This window comes from Zeus faber, assembly GCF_960531495.2.
Source record: "Zeus faber genome assembly, chromosome: 3".
Lineage (NCBI taxonomy): Eukaryota > Metazoa > Chordata > Actinopteri > Zeiformes > Zeidae > Zeus > Zeus faber.
In genome coordinates, this window is record NC_137190.1 from 18,349,482 (window position 1) to 18,367,231 (window position 17,750).

Genomic DNA, 17,750 nt, shown 5'->3' on the forward strand with positions numbered 1-17,750 from the left:
GACCCATACCTAAAGGTACCATATATTAGACTGAGACTTAACTATTTCTATCCTCATATCTAAGGTAAGGTAAGGCACGGCAAGGCAAGGCAAGGTAAGGTAAGGTAAGGCAAGGTAAGGTAAGGTAAGGTAAGGTAAGGCAAGGTAAGGTAAGGCAAGGCAAGGCAAGGCAAGGCAAGGCAAGGCAAGGCAAGGCAAGGTAAGGCAAGGTAAGGTAAGGCAAGGCAAGGCAAGGCAAGGCAAGGTAAGGTAAGGCAAGGTAAGGCAAGGCAAGGTAAGGCAAGGCAAGGTAAGGCAAGGCAAGGTAAGGTAAGGCAAGGCAAGATAAGGCAAGATAAGGTAAGGTAAGGTAAGGTAAGGCAAGATAAGGTAAGGTAAGGTAAGGTAAGGTAAGGCAAGGTAAGGTAAGGTAAGGCAAGGCAAGGCAAGGCAAGGTAAGGCAAGGTAAGGTAAGGCAAGGCAAGGCAAGGCAAGGCAAGGTAAGGTAAGGCAAGGTAAGGCAAGGCAAGGTAAGGCAAGGCAAGGTAAGGCAAGGCAAGGTAAGGTAAGGCAAGGTAAGGCAAGGTAAGGCAAGATAAGGTAAGGTAAGGTAAGGTAAGGTAAGGTAAGGCAAGGTAAGGTAAGGTAAGGCAAGGTAAGGTAAGGTAAGGCAAGGTAAGGTAAGGCAAGGCAAGGTAAGGTAAGGCAAGGCAAGGCAAGGCAAGGCAAGGCAAGGTAAGGTAAGGCAAGGTAAGGCAAGGTAAGGCAAGGTAAGGTAAGGCAAGGTAAGGCAAGGCAAGGTAAGGCAAGGTAAGGTAAGGCAAGGCAAGGTAAGGCAAGGCAAGGTAAGGTAAGGTAAGGCAAGGCAAGGCAAGGTAAGGCAAGGTAAGGCAAGGCAAGGTAAGGCAAGGTAAGGCAAGGCAAGGTAAGGTAAGGCAAGGTAAGGTAAGGCAAGGTAAGGCAAGGTAAGGCAAGGTAAGGTAAGGCAAGGTAAGGCAAGGTAAGGTAAGGTAAGGTAAGGTAAGGTAAGGGAAGGTAAGGTAAGGTAAGGCAAGGTAAGGTAAGGTAAGGCAAGGTAAGGCAAGGTAAGGCAAGGTAAGGTAAGGTAAGGCAAGGTAAGGCAAGGTAAGGCAAGGTAAGGTAAGGCAAGGTAAGGCAAGGCAAGGTAAGGCAAGGTAAGGTAAGGTAAGGCAAGGTAAGGCAAGGTAAGGCAAGGTAAGGTAAGGCAAGGTAAGGTAAGGCAAGGTAAGGCAAGGCAAGGTAAGGCAAGGTAAGGCAAGGCAAGGCAAGGCAAGGCAAGGTAAGGCAAGGCAAGGTAAGGTAAGGCAAGGTAAGGTAAGGTAAGGCAAGGTAAGGCAAGGTAAGGCAAGGTAAGGCAAGGTAAGGCAAGGCAAGGTAAGGCAAGGTAAGGCAAGGCAAGGTAAGGTAAGGCAAGGTAAGGTAAGGCAAGGTAAGGCAAGGTAAGGCAAGGTAAGGTAAGGCAAGGTAAGGTAAGGCAAGGCAAGGCAAGGCAAGGCAAGGTAAGGTAAGGTAAGGTAAGGTAAGGCAAGGCAAGGTAAGGTAAGGCAAGGTAAGGTAAGGCAAGGTAAGGCAAGGCAAGGCAAGGTAAGGCAAGGTAAGGCAAGGCAAGGCAAGGTAAGGCAAGGCAAGGCAAGGTAAGGCAAGGTAAGGTATGGTAAAGTAAGGTAAGGTAAGGTAACTTTAGTATTTCTAGCAGTAACACTTTAACCACTTACCAGCAAGGACTGCCCATTGTTCTGACGGCCCATTATCCCCGAAACCCCTATAGCCCGAAAAAGTTAAGTTTAGGTATAAGGTTGGAGATGATTATGTTTAGGTAAAAGGTTAGAGATGATTTGGGTTATGTATGAGGTTAAAGATGGTTAAGTTTAGGTAAAAAGCTAGAGATGGTTAAGTTTTGGTATGAGGTTAGAGTAGGTTTAGTTTAGGTATAAAGTTATAGATGGTTAAGTTTAGGTGTGAGGTTAGATGTGTTAAGTTTAGGTATAAAGTTATAGATGGTTAAGTTTAGGTATGAGGTTAGAGTAGGTTTAGTTTAGGTATAAAGTTATAGATGGTTAAGTTTAGGTATGAGGTTAGAGTAGGTTTAGTTTAGGTATAAAGTTATAGATGGTTAAGTTTAGGTGTGAGGTTAGATTTGTTAAGTTTAGGTATGAGGTTAGAGTAGGTTTAGTTTAGGTATAAAGTTATAGATGGTTAAGTTTAGGTGTGAGGTTACATTTGTTAAGTTTAGGTATAAAGTTAGAGATGGTTAAGTTTAGATATAAGATTAGATATGGCGAAAGTTTAAGTATAATGTTGTAGATGGTTAAGTTTAAGTATAAAGTTATAGATGGTTAAGGTTAGGGATAAGGTTAGAGATGGTTAAGTTTAGGTATGAAGCTAGAGATGGTTAAGTTTAGGTATAAGATTAGATATGGCGAAAGTTTAAGTATAATGTTATAGATGGTTATGGTTAGGTAAAAAGCTAGAGATGGTTAAGTTTAGGTATAAGGTTAGAGATGGTTAAGTTTAGGTATAAATTAGATATGGCGAAAGTTTATGTATAATGTTATAGATGGTTAGGGTTAGGTAAAAAGCTAGAGATGGTTAAGTTTAGGTATAAAGCTAGAGATGGTTAAGTTTAGGTATAAGGTTAGAGATGGTTAAGTTTAGGTATAAAGCTAGAGATGGTTAAGTTTAGGTATAAGGTTAGAGATGGTTAAGTTTAGGTATAAAGCTAGAGATGGTTAAGTTTAGGTATGAGGTTAAAGATGGTTAAGTTTAGGTATAAGCTTAGAGATTGTTAAATTTAGGAATGAGTTTAGAGATGATTAAGTTTAGGTATAAAGCTAGAATTGGTTAAGTTTAGGTATGAGGTTGGAGATGGTTTGGGTTAGGGTATCGTCCATGTCCCACGGGACATTTTCCGGACTATTGGGGTTTTGGAATAATGGGCCGTCGAAACAATGGCATGGCACCTTTCCAGCAGGGTCTCACCTGTTGCTACAGTCTTTTTTTTCCATGTTTCTTTAAAGTTAATTCAGAGCCTAACATTCAACTTAGAAAATGAATTAATTGTGGTTATAGACTAAAATACAAGTAGTTCTAAACTGAAAATCTATTACAAACAAATGAGGACACTAAACCTCAGTGATACGGTTGCAGTTGATGGTGCCACAGTGGCTCCATCTACTGGAAATGCAAACCACTCTTCTGCTTGGAATTGTGTATAGATATTGATGAATATAAGAATATCATGCTTGGAAACCAACAGTTTCTATAGTAACGTAATCTGAATTACCTTCAGACGCACATACAAAAGGTTATAATTTACAATTATTATTAATCAAAAACTGATTCCCCAAAATGACTGCATTTGGATCTATTTTATAAATCAATATAATATAGGCTTTTGCTTCAATGCAGGATATTGGCTTAATTAATTGAAATGGCTGCAGATGGATGATGAGTCTAGTCTCGGGGAAGGGTGAGCAGCAGGGTTATGAGAACCTTCCACCTTGACAGGGGAATGAAGGCAGTTTTGTGCTGGATCATTGTCTTTTTTAACATTTTTTTTAATTTTTTTGCTTAATCAATGCAATCCAATCGTCACAGATTCGAATGAAAAGCGGGATATCCAATTGTGTCTGAATATCGGTGTTGACTTTGGTGAAAAGTAATCCCATCTATCTTTGGACAGAAATTCTGGCAATCCTCTTGATCCCTATATCCTAGCCAATGGTACAAAAAGCGTTCACCAAGCTCCTCTCTCTGAAACAAATGCACTATGGCTCACATGCATTCTAGTGCACAAGAGACATTCGATAGATATGGAGTTCAGGTAAATAGAAGCATTTTATATTGTAAAATCATAGCTGCATGTTTTTATTAATCACAGCCAAAACATGTGAAATAATACGATTATTTTAGAAAAGCCTTTAGCTATGGGATTCACATTAATTTGACATGTCTCCACATAATAAATAGTTTAGTAGTTTTTTTTACACTGCAGTTTTCACTGTGATTTCCAAAATAATTAAAATAACTACATCTTTTGAAAAGTTGCCTGCCTTTCTATGACCTTTCCAGCCGCAACTATAGATGTCATTTCTAGATTGCTCGATTTTTGGGGCCCCATAAGATAAATAAACAAATAAACATTAATCAATATGAATTATATAATTATTAAACAGTGATGAATATATTTCAGACTATAGTGATTAGATCCTCTGAAACCAGATATTCCCAATGGCTATGGGTGGGGAGGGGTGGGGGTCTGCATTACATCAGGAGAGCAGACAATCACAGGGGCACAGTGTCTCCGTGCGGCCCGGCGGGGCGGTGTGTGCACGTCAGGTTTTGTGCGTCTCTGACGAGATGTGACAGCCCGGCTCGCACTCACACAAGCCCAAATTTGGTCTATTTTTCTGCCTTTCCCATTTACAATGGTCCAGTGGAGATTTCTTTATTTCGACACAGACAATGGTCTCTTTCTTTGCCGCTCCCTCCATCTAACTCTCCCTCCCTCCCTTGCTTGCTCGCTCGCTCACTCACTCACTCACTCACACACACACACACACGCACACGCAGACGCACACACGCGGACGCACGCGCTCATGCGCACACACACACACACACACACACACACACACACACACACACACACACACACACACACACACACACACAGGCAGCACTCACTGGCAGGCGCATGCACTTGCTGCAGTTATGCTCATTTTGATGGTAATTAATGACATCACCACAGAGTGTGTGTGTGTGTGTGTGTGTGTGTGTGTGTGTGTGTGTGTGTGTGTGTGTGGGGTGAGGGGGGTGGAGGGGGGGGGGGCAGAGGAGGGGATGCAATTGTTTGTTGAGCAAACCGTGGGAACGGGGAGCTCTCCAGGGTGGCGAGTCAGGGCCTCCAACAATACAAATGCTGTCGCTTTTCACCCAAACACCCACCCTTCCCCTGAGAATCATCCCGCCGTCCCTCCCGCTCGCTCCACCGTTCCCTCTTTTCTTTTCTGACTTCCCCTCCTTCTTTTGCACTCGTCGTACTGCAGTGCACGATGGCACCGCCCCCTCCGTCTTGCCAGTACACTCTCATCAGCGTCAACCCGGTGCTGATGCTTTCCTTATCGAGAAAGGAAAATTCATCCACAATAATCATATTTAAAAACTTACAGAAATGACGATAATGCACGTGACTGCTCTAAATCTCGAAAATGGAAAATAGAATACAATTTGCAGGAGCGGCTGACTGATGCTGCCCGCACAGCAGCAGAGTAGTAATATCAGAGTTTTGGATTGGATCTGCTCTTCCCAGGTGGACGTGGAGGAGGGATATCACCTGTCTATAAAACATATTGGTCATTTTACACATTTTAAGGTGCCTCTTCATGTCACTGTGCACCCCTAAGATTGCTGGCACAGTATTTTGCTCAATGGTATTTTGGAAGACGAATGATAATTAATTGCAAGCTGACTGTCTTGATATCCGTATGCAACTTGGTTGGTATGTACAGTAAAGGACAGGGTTGTCAACTTTCAATTCTCTGGGTCTTTTTTAACGGACACCATTAAAGAACATCTTCCGAAACAGCTAACTCTCGCCCTGCTCCACTGAGTAGGATGAAATGCCCCGGTCTGTTTTACGGTCAAACGTGGTAAAAATCACCATCTTGAATCAATTAGCAGCAGCTCACAGTAACGCTCTTCTCTAACTCCCCAGCTCTGTCTGAGGACCCGGGACACCCAGAGCGATGAGAGGCCCGTCCTGCCCAGCCGACCCTGGGAAGTGACTTTAGAGTGAGGTACAACTTTGTCAGCACTTCCTCCCTCGTCCCTCATGGCCGTGGGCCGCCCAGCTCATTTCAAAGTCCCACTGGGGTCCGGGGATCCGGAGCGGACATGAGGCAGGTCAGCCGCTCAGGAGCAGTCTTAGTGGAGGCCCCCAGGCAGGACCAATGCGAGACCCCTTGCCACCTCACTTAATTCAAGCATGGCTAGTAAACAAAAACTATTTAGAAGGAGCCCTTTTCAGTGAACAAAGCTAAATGAGAATTCTAACTGAACCCATTCAAACGCTCTTCATTCATGGAGAAGAAGACAATGGGACAAGAAAAAGACTATGAATATATTATATACTATTTAAAAGGTGCACGGAGATGGTCTGAAGGTGATCTGGTGGCATAGTGGTTCAGTTGCTGGTTCAAATACTCATTTTTCCTTCCAAGTCCTGTTCCTTTTATCAAACGATTGGAGAAGACATCAAAACCTTGACCCAGTGGCTCAACGCGATAAGTTGTTGGATGGCGACTTGAGGGTTCGCTATCAGCCAGCAACACACGTGCACGTTTAAAAGCGCCCGTAGAACAGGGCAGCTCATCATGGCGTCCTGGTGGCATGATGGTTCGGATGCTGCCTCACGACATAGCTGTCAGAGGTTCAAGTTCTCATTTTTCCCTCCAAGTCATGTTCCTTGAATCAAATGATTTTGGGGAGAGATTAAAGCTTCTTAAGACCCAGTGGCTCAAAGAGATAAGGTGCTGGATGGCAACTTCAGTGTCTTCCTCAATTTCAGAGTGAGATGTCAATGCAGACCATTTGAAAGCCGACAACACAAGTGCGTGTTTAAGAGTGCCAGGAGACCGTGGCTGGATCTGACCGTGACGCTGTTATTCAGCACCCAGAACGCATCCGCGCATCTCAGGCAGGTAGCCTGTTCAACTCCCCCTCAGACCCGGTAGCCAGATCGCAAACAACATATCCTGCTGATATGGGTCTGGGGGCAGACTTGCACTGATTTTGCCATCCGGGAACGATGATGCTAGGGTGTTTTCTGAGACAAAGCTCTGTGTGACTGAAGTTCTGATGAGTCTGGTCTTAGATCTGTCACGTGAGATGGTCCCAAAATTGGCAGTGATCATTCAGACATACGTCATTTGTCAGTTGCAAGTTTCGAAATTTCAGCCGCTCATGGCTTTCCCTCGGAAAACCCCCTTGAGTCATTGTTCCCGGAAGGTGCCACGCGTACTTGTGTTGCCGGACTTTGATGGAAAAAAATCAGGCCAGTAGGAATCGGGAAAAGATAAAATCCACACAAATTCACGAGGCCCCCTAGCGTGTGAGGCTCAAGGCAATTGACTAACTATGCCACATGGAAAGACCGCCTGTGCGGCCGCTGTCAATCAGTCCTCCCAGTGAACAGAGTTGTCTCGCCAGACAGAACAATCTGTAGACTGGCCACATGCACCCTGCAAAGCTTTGCCTCACCTAGCAACCAGCCTCCAGCAAGGCCACAAGAGGAGCATATCAATGAGAAGGCTGGCCTCCAGAGCGCCAAAACCCAGGAGTTGGAGGGATTCGTCCCTGACCACCAAAGTGGCTTTGGAATCCGCTATTTTATTTCAATGCTTTTATTCTTCACTTTTATCTTATGGCTTTTTATATCTAATGTATATCTATAGTGCTTTGCATTGCCCTTGTGTTGGACATGTCCTCTACAATGAAGCCTAAAAGTAACTATCAACAGGGCCTTTGGGAATCTTTACTTGCTAACTTTCTCTACACTTAACTTAAATCTAAAAAACAACACACATGTAGAACAACATATAGAACAAACACAACAACAACAACAATCACAGCAGCAGCAGCAGCAGCAGCAGCAGCAACCATCCTTTGTGGGGCCTGCTGAGACGTTCCACCCTGTAATTGGAGCAGCAGCAGGTGGAGCTCCTCATTAGCTAAACCATTGAGCTCTGATCTGGACGCCATGTTTGATGTTCACCTCCTTCTCAGTAGTGGGGGTTCCGCAGCTTTTGTTCTTGGAATCAAAGACGTCTGCTGCTATGTATAGTCATCTTTCTGCGACTCCTCCTAGCTAATTTTAGCACCGGGGTCATTCCCCCGAGGGCCTTCCCCTTTGACCCCCGACAAATGGAGCCTTGTCAAGTGGATAAAAAAAGTGATCGGGCTTTGATAGTGAGGGTTCGGTTAATAAATAGCTGATGAGTGAGCACGACGGAAGAGGATCCTTAGGCGTGATTGGGTGTTGGATCGTATGTGTTGAAACCTTTCACTAGGGTTTTCGCACTCTTGGTCTCTCTTTCTTATTCTCCATTACTTTCCCAATCTCCATTTCTTTAGTGCCTGTAAGCACAATGGGGGAAGAAGGGGGATCCCTATCTTCTATAACTGCCACACATTAGTTAATTAGTTGGTAGACTTCTCACAGAGAGTGGGGGGGTGTCCTCCTTAGACCAGGAGATCTCTGTAAGATGGTGAGAACAGAGTGAAGACAGTGGAAAATTGGGAGGCTTTTATACACGTCCATCACTCCAGCTGGACTCTGTGTCCTGGTCAAATCATCTTACAAAGGTGATATAATTGCCCGAGCAAGACAGGGGAAGGCCGCCACCTTTGGACTTCTTCAGTTCTCCTCCTTTCCCCCATTCTGCCCCACTCCAGCCCTCTCTGATTATACACCCCTCCTTTTCCCCACCCCATTATCCCCCTTTAACAACAGGCCAATTTGTCCCTCCAGCTTGGTCTCCGCCTCCCTCCTGCTGCGTTATTTAGACCCTCTTCTGCACTTCAATAGCAGGTACTGATTAAAGAACTTCCATGACCTCTTCCCTATTCCTAAAAAATCCCTCCACCCCTTCCCAGCAACCTTTAATCTGATTACAGGATTTCTGAAGCTTTTCAGATGAGGACAATCGTCGGAGGACAATTGCAGACCAAGTGGTTTCGCAAACACTCTCCCAGGGGTCATATAATTCATGGGGGAATCTGCGTCCACTTGCCTCGGCGTTTGGGGGGCCTCCGTGGCCCGACTGTCAGCATTCTGCACATGGTGAATTAACTGATGCTCTCCCATGCAGTTCCTCCAAACCTGGGGGCAATGCATGACCAAATCCTACATTTGCATATTCAAGATTCAAGATTCAAGATGTTTATTTGTCACATACATATACATACAAGCATACATATATGTAGTGAAATGACATTGCAACGCACACAGAGATTAGGCACAATAAGTACTGACTGGCACAATAGCTAACTAATTAACTAACTAACTAAACTTACTAATTCCTAAAACGTAATTCAGTCAGTAAACAGAATAAAATAAGAAAAAAGAGTAAAAACGCTAATGTACTAAGTGGGAATGCAAATTAGAAATAAAATAAATAGACTATTATGTATATACAGATATATATATATATATATATGTGTGTATACAGATATATGTGTATATATATATATATATATATATATATATATATATATATATGAATATACAGTGTACAAAGCTGGTGGAAGCTGCTGATCGTTCTTGCAAAGGCCTGTTTGTAAAGTGCCATCTTAATCCCAATAAAATGTCCCTGCCATCCTCATTGACAATATATGAGTCTTGTCTTGTCATAATGTCTAATCTCTAACCCTATCCAGACGCCCTCGCTTCTTAAAAGCCAAACCTCTTAAGGGGTGCAAAGGTGACGCCATCCAGTATGTTTAGAGTTCATTAATGTCACAGTGGATTGGACAGGAAATGACCCTATTGACTGGTCTGTCCAGTCTTCATTAGCATCAAAATGACATGTTGGAAAGTCTGGCCAGGGGGCGGCTGGCTTGTGGTGATCGCAAGGGATGAGGATCCCTGTCGGACCTGTTCAGCCAAATCTGAGTTTAACACTCCACACTGGCATATGTTCAGTAATCTGCCTCTAATGGAGGCTCAGGGCCACGAGAGACGCGTATGACTTTAATCTATATCACAAGTGCATAATGATTATGTATTATAATAATAATAATAATGTAATATAATAATATGAATAATCATTTATATAACACCTTTAATTTAGTTTGGAAAATGAGAACAACAATAAAAACAAGCTAAAAATAGTCTGAGAAGTAAAAGACATACTAAAACAATACCCAAAATGAATACTTGTCGATAAGATAAAGGAACATTTATCATTTAAAAAAAAAAAATTGGCTTTCATGTGATAAAATCTTCATATTCAAATCATATCCAACGCTTGTCATTAGCTTTGAAATAACATGTTTTTTTTATTGCCATGACAGGTATGTCACTGTAAAAATGGGTAATAATGGATAATTTGTTATAATATCGTGGCGGTTGCAGAGCACCATCAGGGCACTCTAGGGATATTTTCCACATGGCTATTGATATTTTTTTATTATTTGTTTTTATATTGATTTATGTAGTATCGGTATTAATTATATGATTTAATTGAGTGATATGTGAGTAGTAAAATCTTAATGTATCATTTTAATTTTCTTATTCATCAAAAATAGTTCATGAACTACTTCATTGACTGGTTGCAGTCAAACGTGTCCATAATAACCAAATGAAAACAAACGTATTTTTAATTATTGTTGTATTGTAAAGCAATGGGTGTAACATACAAGTATATACTGATAGGAAAAGTCATCATACAGTCATATACATTTATACAACACCTTTAATTGAGTTCATAAAATATGTAAAACAATAAAAACAAGCAAAAAATAGTCAGAGAAGTAAGACATACGAAAATAATACCTGAAATAAATACAAGTCAAGATAAAAGGTGCAGTTATAATAATAAAATAAGGTTTCATGTGAGGCTTTCAAACACAAATAGTGAATAGACAAATATAAGCATGTTAAGGTTCTATAGCCTATTAATTAGTCAAAAATTATATTTAAATAATTGTAAAAGTTAAGTCAACACCTGTTTCCTACTGTAGTAACTTCTTCCAAACAAATAGAGCAAATACATATTCACCTGGAAAGAATATTGCAATTAGTGATCTTCCATTTATTAGTCCTGCTGAATCACATCATTTCATTTGCTCTGAAAACTTAAAGTCAACTTGCACTAAAGTGCATCAAAATATCATACATCAAAATATGTTGATTTGTTTAATCACAGATGAAAATGCTATTCCAAAATCTATGGGGGGGGCGCATTGAAAGCCACATTCCAGTCTCAAAAACAAAACAAAAGAGATATTTACAACCAGTGAACATGCTGCAGGATCACTCCCTGTTCCTAGAAAAGATTCATAATCACAGTTTACATGACATTCACAAAGTGGTGACGGTAGCTGTCTTGAAAACAACAACTTACTCCATCTACAAAAAGACCCACAGACTTGCCAGTAAGAATCATTCTAAAGTGTAAAAGCAAATCAAAAATTCATTCAAAAGCAAAAGCAGTGTGTCCTGTGTGCATTTGATTCATTTGGGTTTTCTCTAAGGCTTCCTTATTAATTTTGTGCATGCCTGCGTTTGCATGTGTATTTGTGCATTTATGTACATTTTTGTGCAGCATATAATTCTCGTGGGGAATTTATTTAACGCGAGATGCCGATTTACACAATTTATTTCACTATTTTTTTAATATTTGTGAAAATAATGGTCTTGTCATTTACAGTGTCTTCCGTGATGCTCTAGCTTTGCTCCACAGAGAAGTTGGACTCAGTTCTACAAGAGAGGGAAAAAGTCATTCAGGGAGATTTTCTACACTGTAAGGAATAACACAATACTTTGACTTGTGCCGCATTTCGCTTCAACAATTTTTTTTCCCCTGGAAGTTTTCACTTACAGCAACCTACAGTATCACATTTCTAAAACATCTGTAAGTAGCTCACTTAATATGAACTCCCATTCATATACTTAAACGCAGTAGTTATTATTATTATTTTTTTTTGAACTGAAGAACTGTGTATTTTATTGGAATACTCACATGTCCTGGTGCTTGTACACCATGTGGTTGTTGTACTCTAACACAGGAGGGATGCTCTCATCTTCCTCGGGGACCTGAGAGGTGTGACAGTTACCAGAATCAGCCATCCCCAAATCCCAAATCTATTTCTACTCCACGAAGCAGCAGCGCTCCCTAGTGGTGAACGTGTGGAATAGCACCCTCACCTCCCAGTAAACCTCATCGTCAAAGCAGTTGTCATCAGCAGGGTCCCCCCAGATGGGAAGCCTCAGGATCAAACCTGACAGAGAAGAGAATGAGTTGGAATGAAACCTTACTTAAGTAAATGCTCAGGGAGTTGTGAATTAGAAAAAGATAAAAAGCAGTTGACTAGAATAAGCAGAATGCTGGTCATGCCGGATAGTCCCACAATGTGGACTTATTAATCCAGAAACCCAAGGCTTTAACAACATATGTTTGAAGACTTTAGGTCAGAGAAATCCGGAGAAGTCCTTATCTTACCTCAAGACACTACACTATCCAGCTAAAGCGCCTAACACCCTGGACTGCACCATGCATTGCCCAAACTCACCAACGCCAGTTCCCCCCACGACTCCAAATGCAATGGCCACGCATGTTCCAGCAGCCTGGAAGCCACCCTGCGTACCCACACTTCTGTCCGCAAAGGCCCCTTCAAAGTCAAACGTGGAGATCAATCTGGCAAGAAAGAAAAGGAGGGAAGAAAATCATCACAAGGATCTTTTTTTTTTCTCTCGACAATGTCATTACACTATTCTACATTATAATACTGTCACTTAAGGAAAAAAGGTGAACCAGCACTGTTTTCAATGTGTGTTCCGCTGGATAACCCTGCATTTCAAGTTGACAGAGTGAGTCTGCATCGGAATGTGTTTCATTTTAATTTTAGATTTTTTTTTTAATTATTATTTAATTGTGGGAATATCCACGGTATGACTCACCCTTCTCTTGAATATACAGCTTCGGTTGCGGCCGCAGCGACGATGGCTCCAATGAAGCCGCCCAGCATCCCGGGCACCGCGTGCAGATTGTGGACTCCACATGTGTCTTGGAGCTTGAGCCTCTTCTCCAGGAAAGGCTGGATGGGGAAGAGATGCAAGTCCAACTTTACCAAGTCATAACTTATTTCACATTACTTTTAGAGTGAGTATTTTTTCCTTTATTCATATATTATCATTATCATTATTATTATTATTATTGTTATTATTATTATTATTATTATTATTATTATTATTATTATTATTATAATAATGTAATAGAATAATGTCTGTCTGTTCAGTTGTTGTAATCCCTTTCTAAGTAATCTTGAAATTACTCACAGTGACAAAGAGGTAGCCGAAGGTGGAGATTATGCCGCAGCAGAATCCAACAATCAGTGAGCCATAGGGCATGATCTGGAACTCTGCTGCGGTGCCCATGGCAACGCCCCCTGCCAGGGTGGCATTCTGGATATGTACCTGTTAATTACAAAAGCAGTGAGTCAGGAAACGCCAAACCCCCCCCCCCCCCCCCCCCCCAAAAAAAAACAATTTTTTAATAAACTATTATTGTTTGCGGCTCCTTTGTTATATACTCTCTACAAAATAAGGTAAAATTAGTTATGGACTCGAATTGAATGCCACTTTATGTGCTTTTTTTTTGTTTAAATATTGTTTCTTTGTTTGGTTGTTTATAACTGTGTAGTGCAAAATGGCCGAATGTTACCATGTCCAGTTTTCCTGTCTTCTGGGACATGCTGGAGATCGCCACGGTCGTGAGGACCGAGGACGCCAGCGCCAGGTACGTGTTGATGGCTGCTCTGTGCTGTCCAGAACCCGTGTCGGTGATGGCTGAGTTGAAACTGGGCCAGTACATCCACAGGAACAGTGTACCTGTGAAGTGACAATGTGATTCACAATCAGAAGGGATCGTGACCGAAACAAATAAGCAAACACATACACAAACAGATCTAAAATTGAAACTTACCAATCATGGCAAACATGTCCGAGTGGTAGAGGGATCCGTTCAAGCGCTTGCTCTGATATAGCTTTGGCCTATAGAGGACCCAGGAGATGGCCAGACCATAATACCCTCCAAAGGCATGGATAACCATGGAGCCGCCGGCATCCCTGCACTGTGACACACACACACACACACACACACACACACACACACACACACACACACACACACACACACACACACACACACACACACACACACCTGATGATTTTGGGGCCTGTTTGAAGTGCTACCATGGGGTCCCCCCACTACCCCACCATGCCCTACCCTACAAGAAAACACACAAGGCCTGTTACACACTGGAAGCTGAGCTTATGTGAGGCAGACAGAAAAAGTTTGCGTTTCAAATGCTCCCATGTTAATGGTGCAGTGTGTAGAATTTAGTGGCATCTAGTGGCGAGGTTGCAGATCGCAACTGAATAACCCTCCCCGGGGCGGTGCAGCATGGCGGGCTCCCTGGAAGGGGACGAGCACCCTATGTAGATAAAAACGATTCATTCTAAGATTACAAGAACACAACGATTCTTATTTTCATGGGATTTTACACTGATTAAAAATATTATATTATAAATATTGTATTCCATTTCTGCCAAGTTCGTTCTGTAAATTTTACACACTGCACCTTTAACGGACACATGGTTTCATACTGCATGTGGTGCGGATTTGGAGCTGGCGGACATGAACCTTGAGGGCCTCTGGTTGATTTTTCAAAGCTTACAGTCTCATAAACACACTGCCAGACATTAAATAACCTCTTATTTTAAACCATGTTTTTTTGGCCAATAAAAGTTTTGTGTGTTATGCTGCCTATTCAACTGATCAGTTATTTTAATTAACAAACATGATATGTTGAAAATGATCCCTTTGTGTTAAGTTTGTGCAATTTAATGTTTACAATGACAAGCAGATATTTAAATTGATCAATACAGCCATAGAGCCTACCAAGGTGGTACCCCAATGTCTCTGCCGCTCAACTGTGCCTAAAAACGCCGGGATAAAGTACACATCTGGTATGCACCAAAGCGCTGCACAAGATGTAACCTTATGCTTCCAGCTGCTGCAGTACACAAATTAGCAAACAAATAAACAAACAAACAAACAAATAAATCCTGTCATTTTATGTTTATATTAATCTGTATTTTTATTGTTTATTGTCTGTCTATTTAGTTGTTTGTGTTGTTACTATATTGGTTTGAGTAGCACTTGCAATTTTGGCGGGACCCTGCTTTACAGAAGACCCAATGAAAACGAGCAGGGGACCAACAGGGCTAAGTCAGTCTGCCTCTTCACACACATACACATACACATGCACGCACGCACGCATGCACGCGCGCGCGCGCGCGCACGCACACACACACACACACACACACACACACACACACACACACACACACACACACACACACACACACACACTCCAACTTTGACCTCTTGGTCACCAAATGCGTCCTGTGTGCTACTTACGTGGAGGAGGTCGAGGATGATGAATTCTTCCACCGCAAAAAGTGTGATTCCGAACAAGGTGACAACCATCAGCTGGACTGGACTGACCTTCCCCAGCAGGGCGCCATAGGCGATCAGGCTGCCAGCCACGCAGAAGTCAGCGTTGATCAAACTTCAGGGATGAAGAGCAGAGGTGGAGAGGATGGGGAGGGGTGGTGTTAAGGTGTACCAAGAAGTGTCAAAAGGGCTTGGAAGTAGAAAAACCTGATGGGCTCCATCTATTTCAACCCTTTACAACCTGGCCCCCTTTGTCTTTTGCTATGAGAAGAATCGTGTTTGGTCTGGCAGTAGAATGCATAACCTGACTAAGGGTTAATGTGTCAAATGTGAAATGACTGGAATGATAAATGAGTGTATCGTGTGACATAACTGAGTTGAAAGTGCCCCCACCCCACCCCACCCACAGACAGTGTTTACTTTGCATGTGCAGTGCGTTACCTCTCGACACCGATGGAGATCTTCCCCGTGGCCGGGTCGAGGGCGTGGAACCAGCCCTGCATCAGGAGGGCCCACTGCAGCCCAAAGGAGGCGATCAGGAAGTTGAAGCCCACGCCGCCAAAGCTGTAGCGCTTCAGGAAGGTCATGAGGAAGCCGAATCCAACGAAGATCATCACGTGCACGTCCTGGAAGCCTGGCGAGAGAGCGAGAGACAGTGAGAGAGTGAGGGTGAGAGAGTGAGGGCAAGAGAGTGAGAGAGGGCGAGTGGGGGTGAGATAGTGAGAGTGAGGTGGAGAAATTGAGTGAGAGCGAGGGTGAGAGAGTGAGGGTGAGAGAGTGAGAGTGAGGGTGGGAGAGTGAGAGAGCGAGGGTGAGAGAGTGAGAGTGAGGGTGAGAGAGTGAGAGAGTGAGGGTGAGAGAGTGAGAGTGAGGGTGGGAGAGTGAGAGAGCGAGGGTGAGAGAGTGAGAGTGAGGGTGAGAGAGTGAGAGAGCGAGGGTGAGAGAGTGAGGGTGAGATAGTGAGAAAGTGAGAGTGAGGGTGAGAGAGTGAGAGAGCGAGGGTGAGAGAGTGAGGGTGAGAGAGAGGGTGAGATAGTGAGAGTGAGGTTGAGAAGGTGAGTGAGAGTGAGGGTGAGAGATGAAGATTTTTTGTTTTATTGTACATATTTTTATGTTTCATGCTGAGCGCTGTTACCTGTTTCTTTTATCTAATTAAGAAATACTTAAGTTAGTTTATGTATTTATTAACCCACAAGATGGATGAATTAATATTTCCATGCATATTGTCACTGTTAAATAAAAGCTTTTTTCAAAACAAAAATACGTTCAACGTTCCCTCAAAACACAAGAACAAAGCAGTGATTGCTCCATATAGCAGTCTCTTAATAAGCCAAATGGCTTAAACCATTTGCTTTCTGGGAGCCGAATGAAGACGAGTCTCGGCAAAACTTTCAAGATGATTTTCTCAGAAACAGGCTTTGCTACAGCCTTGACATTAACAAGTCAAAGCTTTAAAAATATTTTCTTGATTTGCACAAGTGGCACCTTTTTTGGAAGCTCTGATTATTCACTTTCAAATGATGCGAAAAAAGTGAAAAAGTTGAAAGCCGCCGAGTGACCCTAAAGTATGCGGTGGGTCACATATTTGATGACAATAGAAAATAAATCAACTGATATAACACATGCTCTCATTGTATGGCACCGTTCAGGACAAGGCTACAGAGGCATTTCGAGACTAGAACAATGAAGTCGGAAATAAAGCACAATATTGTCTCAGTATTGATTGATTGTGTAATGATTGTATACAGGGTCAATTTGCTATATCTCTTTCTCTATATTTCCGACGCACGATATACGTTTTCTTCAGGTAATCCAAAAGTCCTGAAAAAGCATCAAAGATGAAGATGAATGCGGAAATTAAAGTACCATTTTAACGACAAACTGTTCAATTCTTAAACGTGATACTCACTGGGGTATCTGAAGTAGAAGTCATTCTCAATATCACTTGTTATGTTGTGCTCCCTTTTGAAGATTTCCCAGAGCCTCACGTCCGACTCTTCGTCGTATCGGATGAAAACGCCAAACAGGATGATCATGGCAATCTGCCAGACGAAGCACACCGCCGGCAGACTGATCCGAATGTTGGTGTTTTTGGGCCCGCAGAAGAAGTCCTTCGTTGACTGGACACAGTTCCCCATGATGGCAACCACCCAGGCGAGGTAGGGCTAAGTGATACTCTGTATGCTTTAAGTCCTGCGCCCTGCTTTGTATGCTATTTATAGGCCTTTGGGAGTACAGGTGTTGTAACCTGCCCACTTGTAAAAGGTACAACTCCTTGTCACTCCCTCCAGCCCACACCTCGTGATATGCCATTAGCTGCTCATCAAGTCTTCATGAGAAATTGTTTTATTTTTTCATTTTTAACGAGCAAACGACACATTTGTGTTTAATGCTGTAATTACAATCAGTACATGATATATCATGAAATCATTTTTGATAATCATGATAATCATTTTTTTCACATATTTTGGGCAGTTTTTTGTTTTTGTTTGTAGAGCGCAGCAGAGAGAG

The 17,750-nt window shown here is 42.5% G+C and overlaps 1 protein-coding gene across 1 annotated transcript; it reads right to left on the reverse strand.

Moving 5' to 3' along the window:
* Positions 1–10,529: 10,529 nt before the first annotated feature.
* On the reverse strand, positions 10,530–17,377 carry rhcga (Rh family, C glycoprotein a; the record flags this gene model as incomplete). The annotated part of the gene is made up of 11 exons (XM_079997376.1): positions 10,530–11,479; positions 11,742–11,815; positions 11,927–12,000; positions 12,292–12,416; positions 12,680–12,816; positions 13,058–13,195; positions 13,443–13,609; positions 13,704–13,851; positions 15,204–15,354; positions 15,681–15,873; positions 17,149–17,377. 11 exons carry the CDS (start codon positions 17,375–17,377, stop codon positions 11,446–11,448), a joined length of 1,470 nt encoding a protein of 489 aa, XP_079853502.1. The 3' UTR covers positions 10,530–11,445.
* Positions 17,378–17,750: the final 373 nt, after the last annotated feature.